General features: G+C 38.6%; 2 protein-coding genes across 4 annotated transcripts in view; one reads left to right on the top strand and one right to left on the bottom strand.

Annotated features, from left to right (window-relative positions):
- The first annotated feature begins 368 nt into the window (after positions 1-368).
- Positions 369-15,892, top strand: part of pi4kab (phosphatidylinositol 4-kinase, catalytic, alpha b) — a 31,704-nt gene continuing 16,180 nt past the window's right edge. For both annotated transcript variants that reach the window (XM_008418124.2, XM_008418123.2), the window contains exons 1-19: positions 369-554; positions 3,133-3,249; positions 3,879-3,972; positions 4,902-4,990; positions 5,083-5,155; positions 5,245-5,510; positions 5,706-5,772; positions 6,577-6,722; positions 6,811-6,876; positions 6,988-7,084; positions 7,167-7,358; positions 7,456-7,556; positions 7,675-7,804; positions 9,371-9,500; positions 9,593-9,688; positions 9,804-9,987; positions 10,345-10,448; positions 11,033-11,201; positions 11,287-11,337. In XM_008418124.2, coding sequence (XP_008416346.1) covers positions 456-554; positions 3,133-3,249; positions 3,879-3,972; positions 4,902-4,990; positions 5,083-5,155; positions 5,245-5,510; positions 5,706-5,772; positions 6,577-6,722; positions 6,811-6,876; positions 6,988-7,084; positions 7,167-7,358; positions 7,456-7,556; positions 7,675-7,804; positions 9,371-9,500; positions 9,593-9,688; positions 9,804-9,987; positions 10,345-10,448; positions 11,033-11,201; positions 11,287-11,337 — 2,271 coding nt within the window. In that variant the 5' untranslated portion in view covers positions 369-455. The remainder of the gene's footprint in view (positions 555-3,132; positions 3,250-3,878; positions 3,973-4,901; positions 4,991-5,082; positions 5,156-5,244; positions 5,511-5,705; positions 5,773-6,576; positions 6,723-6,810; positions 6,877-6,987; positions 7,085-7,166; positions 7,359-7,455; positions 7,557-7,674; positions 7,805-9,370; positions 9,501-9,592; positions 9,689-9,803; positions 9,988-10,344; positions 10,449-11,032; positions 11,202-11,286; positions 11,338-15,892) is intronic.
- Positions 11,930-15,691, bottom strand: serpind1 (serpin peptidase inhibitor, clade D (heparin cofactor), member 1). Of its 2 annotated transcripts, XM_008418122.2 has the most exons (7): positions 15,597-15,691; positions 15,240-15,503; positions 14,446-15,089; positions 14,218-14,366; positions 13,073-13,197; positions 12,494-12,638; positions 12,224-12,415 (listed from the first exon to the last, which is right to left on the bottom strand). In XM_008418122.2, exons 2-7 carry the CDS (start codon positions 15,500-15,502, stop codon positions 12,224-12,226), a joined length of 1,518 nt encoding a protein of 505 aa, XP_008416344.1. In that variant the 5' UTR covers position 15,503; positions 15,597-15,691. The 2 variants fall into 2 exon arrangements, with proteins under 2 accessions (XP_017162283.1, XP_008416344.1); XM_017306794.1 differs by lacking the exon at positions 15,597-15,691 and having other exon boundaries at positions 11,930-12,415; positions 15,240-15,502.

The following is a 15,892-nucleotide window of genomic DNA, read 5'->3' as shown; positions in this document are numbered from 1 at the left end:
TTACAGTCAAATACTGGCAGCTATAGACGCCAGAAGTTTACTGTAAATACACAGTAGCTGTACCGTAAATAATCCTGACAAAATATGTTCCCCCTGTCTCGGGAGCGCTCATTGCAGCCAGAGAGGTTGATCCAGAAACGTTAGCTGGAGATAGGCACCAACAACCCTCCCGACCCCTCTAAGGGGCAAGGGTGTAAGAAAATGGATGGATGGATGGATGGAAATTGTATTTTTATTATTTTTTTTACATTACCTTCCTTATTGTTTTTCTATGTTTATTTCTCTTGCGTAATTTGCACAAAAATAATCACAAATCATTAAACACCTGGCACGCGCTGCTGGGTTTGTCCGCGCTGAGCTACCGTACTGCGGCTTCCCCAGCGCTAGTAGCCGCTGCTCGGCGGACTCCTCGCAGTGGTGAATTCATTCCGCAGGCTTCATGTAGAGACGTAAACATGGCTTTGGTGGGAGGCAGTTCGAGAGGTTTTTATTTCAACACAGTCCTGTCTCTGGCCCGCTCACTCGCTGCCCACAGACCTGCCTCTTTGGAAAAGGTGAGAAAAAAGAAAAACGAACGTTAGTCAGTCGAGTTGGTCAGAATGATCAGCGCTGGTGTTCAGGGTTTCGCTTCGCTTCCGCAGGCGGTGTCTTATTATATTGACCACAGACCTGTCAGCAGAGCTAATGTTTGACGGTTCTGTGAGCGTAGGTGATTAGGAGTAACTATTGCGGGGTTTTCTTGTCTGTATTTTTATGTAACGTTTGAGAAAGGGGGTGGGATGTAGATAGAAATACTGTCGGTGCTGGTGAGCGGTTATTTACTGCATCACACTGGCAGAGCAGTCCGACTGGATGAATGCTGCAGTCAAACAGGTTTACAGATCATTGACGAAAGCGCACTTCTTGTAGAATTACTGACCTGTTCTTTAGAGGAGATCAAATATCGACGTTTATTAATGATTTTTTCTTTCATGTTGTGAAATAAGTCCAACATGTTGAGCCAGGAGTCCATACGTTGGCAGTTAAATTATTTTATTATTCAACTTCGAGTTCCAGTGACACGTTTGCATTTTGCCATGGGCATCGATGTCATACTAAATTAAATAAGTTTTCACATTGCAGACTGAAAGTTAATTTTCAGAACGAACATAAGATGCCCAGGCTAAAATTTAGTTGGAGATTTTGACCAGAATACAAATAGGCTGACACACACACACACACACACACACACACACACACACACACACACACACACAGACCYCTATCAATTTTGACTGGATATTTGACCACTCTTTTTTATCAGTGACCACGATTAGATATTTTGATTTCTTGTATCCCACAATATTTAAGTATATTCTACAAAGTCAGAGGCATCCTGTTCGCTTAATGTTATCTGGACCTAGCTTTAGAAGCCTCAGCATGGCTGTTCCAAGCATCCCTCTTGTTATTCTGGCCAAATAGCTTAATCTTTTTCTCATCTAGTCATAAAATGTTTCCCACAGAAATAAATTTGCTTGTCCCTGTGGACTACAAAGTTCAGTTGTCTATTTTATAGTAAGAGCTTCTTTCTACCAAGAGTTGTGTGTAAATATCCTGCCAGGATTATTCCAGAAGCATGTTGGTCAAAGCATGTGGTTTCCCTTTAACTAGCAAAAGGTTTATTCAAATATTAATCAAAGGTGTGTGTTTGAGCCTTTATTACGTCTAAGCTGTTAAACTTGAGCATCCAATTATCGTTTTCACAATTCTTAGAAGTTGTGTCTTGTATAACTATTCCATCCTAGAAAATAAAAATTTAAATGTATTTCTAAAAGCTCAAGTGATTCAGATGATGAATGTTTGTAAACTTTAGAGTGGATATCTATTTAAGCTGATATGGTAGACGGATAAGGCTACAGATAGTAAACCCGTTTAGATTGTGTGTTCTTAGAAAGCACAAGATATGAAAGTTTTCTTGCAGTTAATTGATCAGTTTCTAATATTGACAAAGTATAATGCAATCACTGAAAAATAGGAATTTTAATCAAACACTGCAACTTTAGAGGGGAAAAAAATGACGGTAATAACTGTTCTCTGTGTAAGATGTATGGTTTGATTATAAATTATTAGGTTTGACATCAATTTTAGTATCACTATACAAAAGAACATTCATAATCTTATATTTTTGTTTGGTTATTAAATACTCCACCCTAGCATTCTTTTGAGTAGCTCATGCAGTATCTTAACCAGAAGTGTGGATTTTGGATTTTCATCAAGATCTTGTTTTAATAATAGAGCTCTGTTTGAAGTCCTCTTCTGCACATTTAAAGGGCAGATATTATGTAAAATTTACTTTTTTGAGCATTACATCATGTTACAATGCTATTTTTTTTATTAAAAACATACCTGGAGTGTTTCTTTGATTCTTTCATGCCTGTTTAAGAAATCCTTGAATTGCCTGCGGCAGCCATTCAGGGTGCCTAAGCATTTTCTCATACAAAGCGCCACCTATTTCCAGCTGAGTTTCAGGCTCAGAAGATCCCACCCCCACACATTTCCCACTCAGCTCCTCCAGACTAGTGGCAGCAGCAATTAGCAGTGGAACTGCATGTCTTCATAACTCATACAAGAGAACTGCTCTAAGTCTATTGCTCTAAGAATGGTTGCAAATGGCATCGTGGAGGAGCATTTTTGTGAGGATGTGCGGAAGGCACAGCGTTGGACAGAATAGGCGTTCTTAAAGAGACAGATGGCAATTTCCAAGCGTCAAATTCCAAGTGAAATTTCTTTTAAGTCATGTTTGACATACACAACATTTCTATAACAACTGAAGGTAACAGAGTTACTTGATTTTGCTCTAAAATGGCACTATGTGCCTGGAAAATATTTGATACTTGCTGTTCAAGATATTCTCAGTATCTACTCTCTACTTCTGTTCTTCAATTTTTAAAAATGATCCACAATCATGGTCGCTCAAGTTCTTATATTCCTGCCTCCTTTTTTTCTTTCTTTCTTTCTTTCTTTCTTTATCACAAATGACAAAACATATTATAAAACTTCTGGACTTTCCAACTTTCCTAGTTCTCTTGTATAGCTGTCTGTGATCAGGTGGTGTATGTTTTAAATTTAAATTAATTTGTTGTTCTCTTTTAGGTCCAGAAGCTGCAATGTATGTGTCCAGTAGAAGTGCGTGGTGTGTTCACTTTAGATGTGCGGCGCAGAGATGCAGTTATTGCGCTTGCTGTGTTTCTGGTGGAGTCTGGCCTACAGGTAGGTGTTGGCTAGTGTTGCCTTAACAGAGTAGTTTCATTTTATGTTCAGGTCTTACTTATATTTAAACCATTAGGTCCATAAGCAGCATGTTTCACTCCTTTCAGCCATAAAGAGATATTAATTTTATCGTGAAGACATTTAAAGTACAAAAAATGTCGGTACTTTTTAGCATGGTAAATTCCAAATAGCACAACTGGTGATCTAAAACAAACAAATAATGCTTTATATTTTCTGTTGTTTTCAGTTTTTCTGTTTTAAAAAAAATACATTCACTTTAACGTTTAACAACTATCAGTCAACTTCTGGCTTCTACTCTCTCACAAGACTCCTCATTATGGATATCACTTTTATAAGCTTATTCTCATAATCGCTTTAAGAAGGTGATTAGACATTCAGCTGACCCTGTAAGCCTCTAAACTCATCACACTCAGACACTCTTCCTTACCCTGTGAGGTGATAGCTTAACTTTCACCTTAATGTTGTTTAAATACTGGTACAGATCCCAGATCGGATGTCGGATTTTAAGCCTGCCTCATAAATATAAGCTGTCAGAACTTTCTTGGTAAACTAAGGTACTCCCTTGTGGGTTTGTTTGTGATGTATAATGATTTGCTTTTCTCCCACAGCACAAAGACATGATTGTTCCCTACTTGCTGAGCCTATTGAAAGGCCTTCCACGGGTCCAGTGGATCGAAGAAGGGTTGGGAAAGAAAGAAAAGGGTATGTGAAATCCTCTTACCTTTGATTTACAGCAACCTCCGCTGCAGCAGTGCGCCAAGAGAACATTTTTGCTTTACAAGTACAAGTAGAACTCCTTTTAGGAGACACTTCCAGGCAGTGATCTTAATGTGTCTGATGACGGCTGGTTAAAGTTAAAGTCCACCCACTCCTGGCTGGCTCCGGCTCAGTTTCTACCTATGCATCATCATTTTGTTGCAGCCCACTTCCGTTTTAAACCTGTAAATAAACTATTTTGTACTCTTTAGCTATTTTAGTCAGTTTACTATTTTTGGCAGGTGAGTATTTCAGTGAGTTATGGCCATAAATGCTGAGAAAACATTTCAGAAAGAGCTTAACTTAGACGGTATTATGTTATGTATAATGTTATCATGGCAGATGACAGACTTCCAATCAAATCAAAATAACTCAGTGACTTCTTATTAGTGTATCTACAGTGGACTATGAGTAAATTATTAACTACAGGCATGAATTAAGTTTTATTTAATCTGAAAAGCAACAGTGATCAGAACTATAGGATGGAAAATAACCTTCTAGTTAGATTTCTGTGTTTCGAATGGAGGAAGGACAGAAAATAGAGCAGAGTTTGGGAATAGGTGGGACTAGCACTCCATTAAAACCAGTGGTGCTGTGGTCATTTATAGTTTTCTTTAGACCATCATGTCATACTGTATGTAAGATCAGATTAGATGCCTTGAAGTTTCTCCACTAAGGCAGATGTTGCTGCTGTTATTTGTTTAAGCATTACTTCTGCAAGTACAATATGTTATGTAATATATCTGGCTGCTAGTGTTCTGAGCAGCTAGAAACTGTCTCCTATAGGGAACTTATATTCACCCATCATATTCATAATTTTCTTTCTGTCTTTTAATCTTGTTGATTTTTATGTATTTCTCTTTCTTGCTTTTCAGATTTTCTCCCACTTGCAGAAAACTTCAGTTTTTGTCTAGTAACAATTTTATCAGATGTGGCTCAGAGAGACTCCGGGTCCCGACGTGATGTCAGTTCAAAATGAAGTGGTTGTTTATGATTTTTGACTCCAGATTAAAATTTTTCCAAGTGCTAAAATATTATTTGTTACCTTCTCTGCAGATCTTAAGCACAATACTGGAAGTCATGCGGGTATTTCAGGACATAGTCCAAAACCCTGATAATCATGACAAAGGTACATACACAAGTTCCACAAAAACAACAACAATTTGTTAGATAGTGTTTCTGAAAAACAAAGCTTTAGGGCGCCTTTGTTTTCTGCAGTTTTCCTGTGCAGGTACATTATCCCCAGTCTGCTCGGCATGACTCGAGCCTTCGGCCGCTACAGCCAAACAGAAGAAGCCCTGCTGTCCAAGTTGTTCCGCAAAGATTTGCCTCAGATCAGCTGCCAGGTCGTGGAGGATAATGAAAGCGTGCGACGCAGATCCTTCAATGACTTTCGTTCCATCATGCCGTCTGCACTGCTGTCAGTGGTTCAGGGCAACACTATGAACAGACGCTCAGCGGGCAGCTTGGATTCCTCTTTACAGGTTGGTGTGCGTTGTGATAGAAAGTTGGTGATATTCATGAAAAACTTTGTTTTCAAAAAGTTTAACTTGTTTGCACAGCTTTGGCATTCTTGTATGTTGTGTGACTTGATTACTGTTAAAAGTCGAATTGGTTAATTCATAAATGACTTAAATTTTTCTGATTTATGAAGTGTCTTTTAATTTGCTTTGTGACAGACCCTCACAGACCCAGCAGGCCAGTCACCTTGCTCTCCCACGTCTCGTAGTCTACATAGCTTTGAAGGTAAAAGTTAAGAATCTCAGTTAGTCTCGAATTCTTTCCTTCTGCAAAATTATTCAGACCTTTTGAACTAGGGCTGGGCAATACGGCTGAAAAATGTATCATGATATGAGCGTTTCACATTAGTCATTTTTAATTAGTTTTTTGTTTTAAATACCTGAAATACTGCTGACCTGACATGACCTTTCCTGTTTCACTCTACTCTGTTGTTTTCTAAATCTGGTTTCTTGGTCTTCTTGGTTAAATATTGTTCTCTAATAAACCTCGGAGGCTTTCAAAGAGCAGCTGGATTTATGCTGAGTCAGTCGTATATCAAACTAGACTTTTGGAAGTATTTAATTGTGCTGATTTTTTTTTTCCTCAAGAAAATCAGAGAAATGGGGGCTGTGTCATGTGTCCATGTGACATATTTAGATTTTTGTTTGTTAAAATAATAAAGCCATCTTCTATTTCTCCAGACTGAAGTGAATTAGGATGAATCTGACTGAACTTGAAACTTATCCTCTACTTTGTGTTGATCTATCATATAAAATACAAATAAAATACCTTGTTTGATTTTGTTCTGTTAGAACATTTGAAAAAAATTTAAGGGGTATAAATACTTTCACAATGGACTTTGTTTATGAGCTGTGGGGTTTATGTAAATATTTATAATGTTTACTCAGAGAAAACTGTGGTTTGACAGAACTGCCTTCAATAAATGCATTTAAATTAGTAACTGCTGTTTCTTATTTTATATTAGTTATTTAATGCTTACCTTATTGCTTCTACTAATCGTTTTATGTTTCTGATTTTTCTTTTCCACAGTTGCTGTCCCAGACAGCAGCTTGGTAGAGCCTGACTACTATTTCACTACAGTCAGCTCCAGTTTCTCAATGTCTCCTCTTTTTATGGGTGCCAGCGAAAGTGAGGTGGACGTTCCTCTTGAACTGCTCCAACAGCTCCTCAGGATGGTGCAGTAGCTTTTTTTATTTTTATTTTTTACATTTGCTTCTGCTGATTTCCATTCTGCAAATTTGAGCAAATCTTGTTGGTTTACAGGTGAAAAACTTTGTTTCCGACTCTTTATTGAAGACTCTGGACACCACTATGACCAAAGTTACAGAGGTGATTAGATAAAAACAATTTGTTTAGAATATAGCAGAGTGCAAATATAAATATCACTTTCTATCAGTGGAATAATTTCTTCATTGCTTTCTTCCTTTTTCATTTTTAAAGTCTAATAATGGAATCAACCTCTATTACAAAACCTTCAGTGACCCCCTGTATGTGTGTGTGTTCAAAATGCTGCGAGACACACTGTACAACTTGAACGGTAACACATTGTTCTTTTTATGTACTAAAGTTATTGAGTGGTACATTTACAACTGTATCAAGCTGCCATATTGTATTTCCAGCCGTGCAGCCTGCATTTGTGCGGGAAGTGCACGACTTTGTCCTGGAGCAGTTTAGCAGCAGCCTGTCGGAGCTGCAGCGGGTGCTTCACGATACGGCGGGGTTGCCCGGGGAACAGAGCTTGCTCAAGCTTCGATGCCAAGCCAATGCTGCCTGTGTGGATCTCATGGTGTGGGCCATCAAAGATGAGCAAGGTAATCCATCGGAGCAGAACTCTATCAATATTAGAGAGGAGCTGGGTAGTTTTATTTCTTCTAGATATGCCACTTTGGCTGTTTTTTCTCTTTCCAGGAGCTGAGAATTTGTGCACCAAACTGTCAGAAAAGCTTCAGTCAAAAACTTCTAGCAAGGTTGTTATTGCTCACATGCCCCTGCTCATTTGTTGCTTACAGGTTTGTATATAGACAAAATACATACATACAGAGTAAGAGGAATATGACACACAAAGTAATGGTCATTGGATGAGAGCTTGTCATTTACATTGCTTTGGTTTGTCTTGTCCGCTCCCAGGGTCTTGGACGTCTATGTGAGAGGTTTCCGGTTGTTGCCCACTCTGCATCGACTTGTCTGAAGGATTTTCTGGTCATTCCTTCCCCGGTTCTTACTAAGCTCTACAAATATCATAGCCAATGCAGCACAGGTACACACTGTACACACAGACTGTTTCAGGTCCAGCTTCTTCCTTACTTCAGACTTTTGAGGATTAATGTTTGGTTAACTGACATGGAAATTTACAGAACTCTTATAATTATTGGCAGTGTAGATGTGTAATACGCCTTAATATAAATGTAGCGTTAAGATGTATATACAAAAATATTACTCTGAAAGTTTTTGAGAAATTCAGTTCTTCGTTAATGTACATTTATTCATTTGGGTAAAAAATACTACAGCAAATAAAACGCCTAAATGTAATGACTTTTGCTATGTGTTGATTTGACCTTATGTTTTGGATCAATATCCTGCAAAAATGATCAAAATACAACACATTTTAAGTTTTCTGTCACAGTCCACCAGTTTTTTTGTTTAAAATGTCCTGGTATTTCAAAGACTTCATAATGTCATGTCTTTCTAACAAGATTCCTAAGATCTTTAGGGGAGAAACAGACCCTCCTTTGTACTGTTATTCTTTACAACATTATTTTGTGTTTTACTCTGAGCCCACATGGAGTGTTGCTCCTGAAAAGCCTAAAACCTTAATATCATTTGACCATAGACCCAATTGAACTCTACTAGTGATAAGCTAACACCATGTTTGTAATTGTAATGGAAGGACAGAAAAGGTTGATTTCTAGCAGGCCTCCCAGACACATTTTTAGTTTGTTGTGGTGGAAACAAGGCGAACTCCAAGATAGCACTTTTTTGCTGCAAGTCTCAGAAAGGTTGTTTTGGATTTTATTTTACCTCTCTCCATCCTTCTCACTGTTTGTGGAAGAAAAACAAACTCGGGTCCTCGTACAGTCTTGCTCGTCTTGTTCTAGTTGTTTTAAACTTTTAATTCTGATGTCCACAGCTGGCAAGTTTAGGTAAGTAACTGTCTAGTTACTGCCATTCCCTGTCTTCATAAGATTAAAAGCTACCCACCTTCCCTGAATGGGATTGTTTTTCTACTGTTTTCTCTTCTGAAGAGTGGCTAGGTGAAATGTGCCTTGGTGTTGCATCATATCTATACCTCAGGAAAACAGGAAGTAATGGATTACTAATAGTTCCTAGGCTTACTGATCATCTGTGAAGAGATAATTATAGATTAAAAACTTCCTCCATAAGATTTATTTAGTGAGATTTTTTGTGATTCCAATACTTTTGGTGAAAATGTAAAAGTTGAATCCTACATTTTTGGTCAGATTATGCTGCTACAATACAGTAAAATTATTTATTTATTTATATATATATATATATATAATTTAGGTCAGGAGGGTCCTGTATAATATTTCTGTGCTTAGCATAAAACAACACACTAAAAGCTTTAGAGGTCCAGTTTATGAAATACAAAAGTCTTGGCTGAAAGCGAAGAGGACAAATTAGTCTGACTAATTACACATTGACATACATACAGCACCAGTCACAGTTTTAATGGTCATCCACCATTGATCTGAACAGTTACAGATTCAGTGCATTTCACGTTACAGATTTTTTTTGCCTGTACTGTCTGCACAGCGTGGTTACTGATAGTTTACCTCTTACATTTAACACCCGTTGTTTTCTTTAGGCACAGGAGAAATTAGGATAAATGTGACGAATGAGTATAGTCAGTCCACCGTCAACATGTTCACAAATAAAAGAGACCAGCCCTCCATGTACGAGCAGCTCAGAGACATTTCCATCGACAACATCTGCAGGTAAAATGAAAACACACCAGGCACATCTGAGAGTTGAACTTCTGAGGGGGTTTTTTTTGTCAGTGTTCACTCTGTTTGTTCTTCTCCCTCAGATGTCTCCAAGCCGGTTTGACGATGGACCATGTGATCGTCGAGGCCTTTTTAGCAAGTCTCTCCAACCGTCTGTACATTTCACAGGAGAACGACAAGTGAGCTGCATCTCTAGCAGGAAGTTTAGGAAATCTGGTTTAGTCACCCAGAATGCATTCAAATGAAGGTGACTCAGAGAAATGGTTTTAAAAATATAACTTTTGCCTCTCTCAGGGATGCTCATCTAATTCCAGAGCACACCATCAAAGCACTGGGTCATATTGCAGTCGCTCTCAGAGACACTCCTAAAGTCATGGAGCACATCTTGCAAATCCTTCAACAAAAGTTCTGCCAGCCTCCGTCCCAGCTGGACGTGCTCATCATAGACCAACTGGGCTGCATGGTCATCACAGGGAATGTGAGTCCAAAGTGATCGCACAACTCTACACCAGATTTAATCTATTTAGGATTAGAGGGAATATAAAAGTTTAGATTGATTAATGTAAAAGTGCATAGAGCTTAAATGTGTGTGTTTGGTGGCAGAGGAGGAAGATTATATATTGTCACAAGATGGACTTGAGTGTTGCTATTCTTGTGCATCTGGTGGGTGTTATCTAATCGCTCACCCGTTGAATATGTGACACACCAGTTGGTTTTTAATAGGGTATCTTGTGACAACCAGCCAGTGTTGATTGTGATGAACTACATTTAGGAGTTTGAAATAGGTCTGCAGTTCACTGATTAGCATGTTACCTCTCGTCTTCTTTTCTTCTAGACGTACATCTACCAGGAGGTGTGGAATCTGTTTCAGCAGATCAGCGTGAAAGCCAGTTCTGTGGTTTACTCAGCCACCAAAGACCACAGAGATCATGGCTACAGGTCAGGATGCATCATAAAAATATTTTTGTATGATGTTTCTGATATTTTAGCATCAGATTTTATTTGCCATGTGTTGGATACTAAAAATTCCCCAGTCACCTGTAAGAGGCCCCTCTCAGTATAAAGTACTCCAAATGAAATTTCCACAAAGAATGTTATGTCAAGGATTATATTTCAAGGCTTTACCGTCATCCAACGTTTCCAGTGTCTCACGGGAGAACTGTTTGTTCTCCTCTTTATATGAAATACTTTAACTTTCCACCACCTACTTGTCCTCTCAATGCAGAGGTCTTTCAGTATTGTGTAAGAAAATCTTAAAAAAAAAAAAAAAAAAGAAAACCAGATTAAACTGTATTATGATTTTAATGAAGGGAGAGTTTTTTTTTTTCTTTTAAATTCTCAAATTGGAGGTTTATCGTTTGCCATTAAACTTCTTCTTTGGCCTCTCAAGAAACTTGAAACAATAACTTCATTATGTTTTTAACTAAGGGGCAGTTTGTAATTTTAGCTCTAAATGTATGTTTATGTAGACTTTAGCTTGTTCCCAGGCGTTTTTTCATCTATCCAACCTTTTTCCCTTCAAGGCATTGCTCTCTGGCTGTGATCAATGCTTTAGCAAACATCGCAGCCAACCTGCAGGGGGAGCAACTGGTGGACGAGCTGCTGATGAACCTTTTAGAGCTTTTTGTCCAACTGGGACTGGAAGGAAAAAGAGCAAGTGAAAGGGCCTCTGATAAGGGAACAGCACTGAAGGTGTGTGCACCACTGCCTCAGCATCCAAACACAAAAGGAAAATACACTTTGCTTTTTTATGTCAATAATTGTTTTCTCTCTGTAGGCATCCAGTAGTGCTGGGAACCTTGGAGTTCTTATTCCAGTCATAGCTGTGGTAAGTGAGTGCTTAGAGCCGCTTGGTATTCAAATTGTTTTGACTTAATTCAGAAAGTAAAAGTGTTTTACTTTTACTTAAAGAATAAGAAAAATAACAACAATCAAAAACAATAAACAACAAAATCATGACTGCAGCCGTTTTAAATTCAAGGTGTCAAAAATCAGTTAACATCAAAAGTTTAGAAAGGAATCAATACTAAGATTTATGACTAAATATGTATTATTTTCAAACTTTATGGATTTCTAAATGGGGGAAAAAAAAACAAAAAAACATGTAAGATAATTTTTTGAGCAAGACTGAGGCAAACATATTTTGAGCAGAGCAGCCTCTGACCGGGTAATAGCAACATTTATATTTTGGGGATTATGAACACAAATTGCATCTGTAAGAAGAATATTAAAGTTCTGTAAGCATATTGTGGTTGTAAAATTCAATTTGATGCTTTCTTTGTGTTTTTGTATTAAAAACTATCATTATTTTAACCTCAGGAGTTTTAGGTTAGTTCAAAGTAAGTTATTAAACCAAATTTAGACACTTTTCTTCATTTAAGAAGAATCTTAACAAAAACAGATTTTATTCTCTTTTCTGATTTGGTTTTATGTATTTTATTATCTCAACATCTGTGATGTTTTTACAGGTTGTTTTTAAACCACCATGGTACAGCATTAGAGTATCTACAGAGACATAATAATGTCTGCACACGTCTCCACCTAGCTTGTAAATTATAAAACATTAACAGACAGATAACAAGCATTCAGTGAGCCAATCAAACAGACTTCGTACTTTGAGCAATTTGAAGAAGTTTGAGTGTTCATTCTGAGTCTAAATTGTTTTAGAAAAAGAAACGAGACTCCTGAGAAGTTGTTTCAAATTGTTTAGATGATCAGTTCTGTGAGGGGTTTACCACTCGGCCAATGAACACGAGGCAGTCTGTGCGATGCTCGTAGATCAGGAACAGGAACGGATGATCCACTGTGAAGCGAATCTGAGAGGAGAGCGGCATGAACCCCACTTGAGTCAGGGCAGCAGCTTCTGTTCCCTCCTCGTTCACTGTGATGGTTCCCTGGTGCTTCAGCTGCAATAACACCATTAAATATTTCAGAATATAAAAAGATGGTGAAGACCCTGATGTTGGCATTGCTGTTTTACTCACCCAGTTCAGGGCAACTTTTTCTGACGTCATTCCACTGAAATCTCCACTCTCCTTGAAAATGTCAGTGAGGCCCATTTCCTTCAGATTTTCAATCAGGTCATAGTTTTGCTCCAGTTTGAAGCGAGGTAACGAGACCTCGCGAGTCCTGGCAGAGACAAAGGATGCTGTCGTCACAATTAAGCACAACTAAATCTGAACTATTTCCACTGAAATGTTTATTAATCAACAGCAGTAAATATTGTGTTACCTTGCTGATATTTACCCTGTTGCTGAAGATATAAACAAACAGTTTTACTAGTCTAATAATACATCTTCCAGTTTTTTGCATGTCTTTGCTAACAGCTTTGATAACAGCTTATTTACTGCAACAGGACATTTCTATTTAACGTTCATACTGTTAGACGTTTTTGTAGGTTTCTAAATTTAAATGTTCTCTTGCAAATCCAATAAGTCCCTATTGCAGTGATTACTCAGCTTCACAACTATTTCTTTCTGTCCATTTGTGTAACAGTAAATGCAATGATGAACTGCTTTGTAAACGTCAAATACGGTCACTTTAAATATTTGCTTGTGACCGACCTGTTTGTCATGTTCTTGAGCCACTTGTTGACAACAGTTGGTGAAATCTGCTGCTCCAGCATCCTCATGCCAGTGATCTTCCTTGGCAAAGCAATGAGCATGCTGATGTTTCCTGTGTATGGAAGCTGAAGATAAGAAGGTTTATATGCTGGTTAGTTTATCATGGATTATTTTGTGTGCTTGTCAGACATTCTTGTTGAATATAAAGATTAGAGCTGCACAAAATATTCAATCTCCATTGTCATTGTAATAACTATTCAGGGCAATCAGTCATCACGAAGGCATCAGTCTACAAACTATGTCTACAGTAACAGGGGAGAAAAACCAACATTGCAGCTTTTCTAGTCTCCCTACATGGTCCTCTAGCCCATTTAATTAAAAAAAACAAAGCAGTTACTGTTGAATCCTCCTGGATTCAGACTTAAAACCAACCTGCCTTTGCCCATTTGACCTGCTCTGACTCAATCAATTTAAAATTCCTGTTGAAAAACTGTTTTTTTTCCACCCACTTTTGTAAAGGATACATCTTTACTATGAAGTTATTTATTGATTTTACTTGATTGGATATTTATTGATAGAGGAGTCCTTAAGCAGTCCTGAAAATTCTGAAATTTGCTTTTAATGTTTCTTGGGCCTGGATGAGTTTGGAAAAAACTTTGCTTCTCCAGGCTTTTTTTTCCTTGTTGAATTTCTTCCATTTTTGTCTGAGGACAAAAATCTAATAGTGCTTGATAAGTGGAGCTGTTGCTTTATCTTTGATTTGCCACATCACATCTCAATTTTAGCATTTCACTTATCAAGATTTTGGTTTTTGACTCACTGAGTGAAAACATGTGTAATATTACGAGTGCAATAGTTGGTAGGCTATGACTGTTCAGACATCCTGCATTCAAGCTCTGTGACTCGATTTATTAGCTCAGTCAGATGAAGTCCCACTGTCTTTTACACCAACACCTGATCTACATCTTGGCCAAAAGGCTAAAGCTCATGGAAAATGGTGGAATCATCCTAACATGGCCTCATGATGATGGAGAGGAAAGAGAGTGGTGAGAAAAACATGGGTTAATCGTTGACCTTGGAATACTCAACTAATTATTTCAATTCTCCTGATATTGTTCAGCTCTAATCTGTATAAAGCCACCCACCTGCAGGATGTCACACTCCAGCTCGTGGTCGGCAGCAGCCAGGTAGTTCCCCTTGTTCACCATCATTGGCACGCGCACGTTTGTTTTGTCATTAACTCTAAAGTTTCGGTAGTAAGTCATTTCTTTCGGGAATTTCTGCTCCCACGTCCCTGTTTGTACAAGGACCAAAGGCTGTCATTGGCATTTATGCTTTGACATTACCTCATTGTAAAATTGTATTTCTCTCACCTTTGAAGTACAGGTAGTTAAGTAGCATCAGCACCATATCTGGATCCACACTCTTCAGCGGCTCCTTGATCAGCCCTTTGGTTAGTTTTTCAATGCGCCGATTGGCCTTGCTCAGGAATGCTGGCTCTCTGAAATCTACTGACTGTGGCTCGGCGAAATAATAGGCCTTCGTTTCGGTGCGGAAGGTTTCTTTTACTGACACGTTTTTCTTAAGGTAGACATCGTTGACAGACCGGAGCGTGTAGCCAAAGTTCCTCCTGAAAAGCCTGTGCGTCAACTTCCTGAACAGCTTATGGACTGTTGTGTTGTCGTAGTGATGACTAGCATTGACAAACTCTGCAAATCCCAAGGCTTTGTAGATCTGATGGTGAGTTTCAGATCCAGCACCTAAAGACACCATCCCCATGGCGATGGAGATCCCAGCAGGTGCCAGCAGTATGTTGTCAGTCTGGTTGACGTCGTTACGGATACTTCTGTAGAGATTAAAGCCAAAGCGGGCGTTCACCATGTTGAGGCGCTGAAGGCGAGAATGACCATGGAAGAGCCGTAGGAGTCTGGCTCGGCGAATCTTCGGGTCGGACGACTCGGCAAAGATGTCGATGTCTGGGGCCGGTGTAGCTATCTCGTCGATCTCATCCCCCTCACTGAAAATGATTAAATTCATAACGCATGTTTCAAAATAAATTAAACTGGAATTTATGTCCTAAAATATACTAGTTTGAGATTGTGTATACCCCATTATTAAAGTTATTCTCAATTGGTTATCCAACACAAACAAATCCCCTGAAGCTTACATGTAATCATCACTTCCTGCGGCCAGGATCTTATCAAAGTCAATATAATCTTCATCCTCGAAGCCGTCGAAAACGAGGTCATTGGTGACGGTGTTTTCTTTGTGGAAGTCCAAAGGAATGGCCTCGACATCCACTGGACTACCTGGCTGTGAGCCTCTAGGGTTTGGATTTGGGTCATTGAAATGAGAACTGAGCTCTTTAATGCCGGCCAGAGACGGACTGGCCAGCAAACACACCACAGAAATGACGGTGAACACCCACATCCTGAAGGCAGAGCAAATAAAATGTTTAGAGCAAAATGTTTCAACGAAATTATGTTTCAATGAATGTAAATTAGCCGCCTGTAAAGTGTCTTACCTTTGCTGTGACTGGTGGGAAGTTCTGTGCTGATTTTGTTTGTAGGACGAAGAATTCAAAACTGAACTTTGATGTGTGCTTCTCTTGAACAAATAGACCAGATCAAACAGTCCAAAAAGTCCGCTGACTGACTAAAACCTTTAACTCTTCACAGTTCATCTCCTTTGTTAAAAAAAATGTTTATTCGGATTCATTATTAAGTAATTTCATCCATGCTAACGTCCTTTTAAAACGTTTTGTCTAATTTGCAGGTCTTTGTTTGACTTGTTTCTTGCATTTAGCTGTTTGCATTGGGA

This window comes from Poecilia reticulata, linkage group LG9 (assembly GCF_000633615.1).
Source record: "Poecilia reticulata strain Guanapo linkage group LG9, Guppy_female_1.0+MT, whole genome shotgun sequence".
NCBI lineage: Eukaryota > Metazoa > Chordata > Actinopteri > Cyprinodontiformes > Poeciliidae > Poecilia > Poecilia reticulata.
The sequence above is the reverse complement of the archived record's forward strand: the minus strand, read 5'-3'. Positions and strand labels throughout refer to the sequence as shown.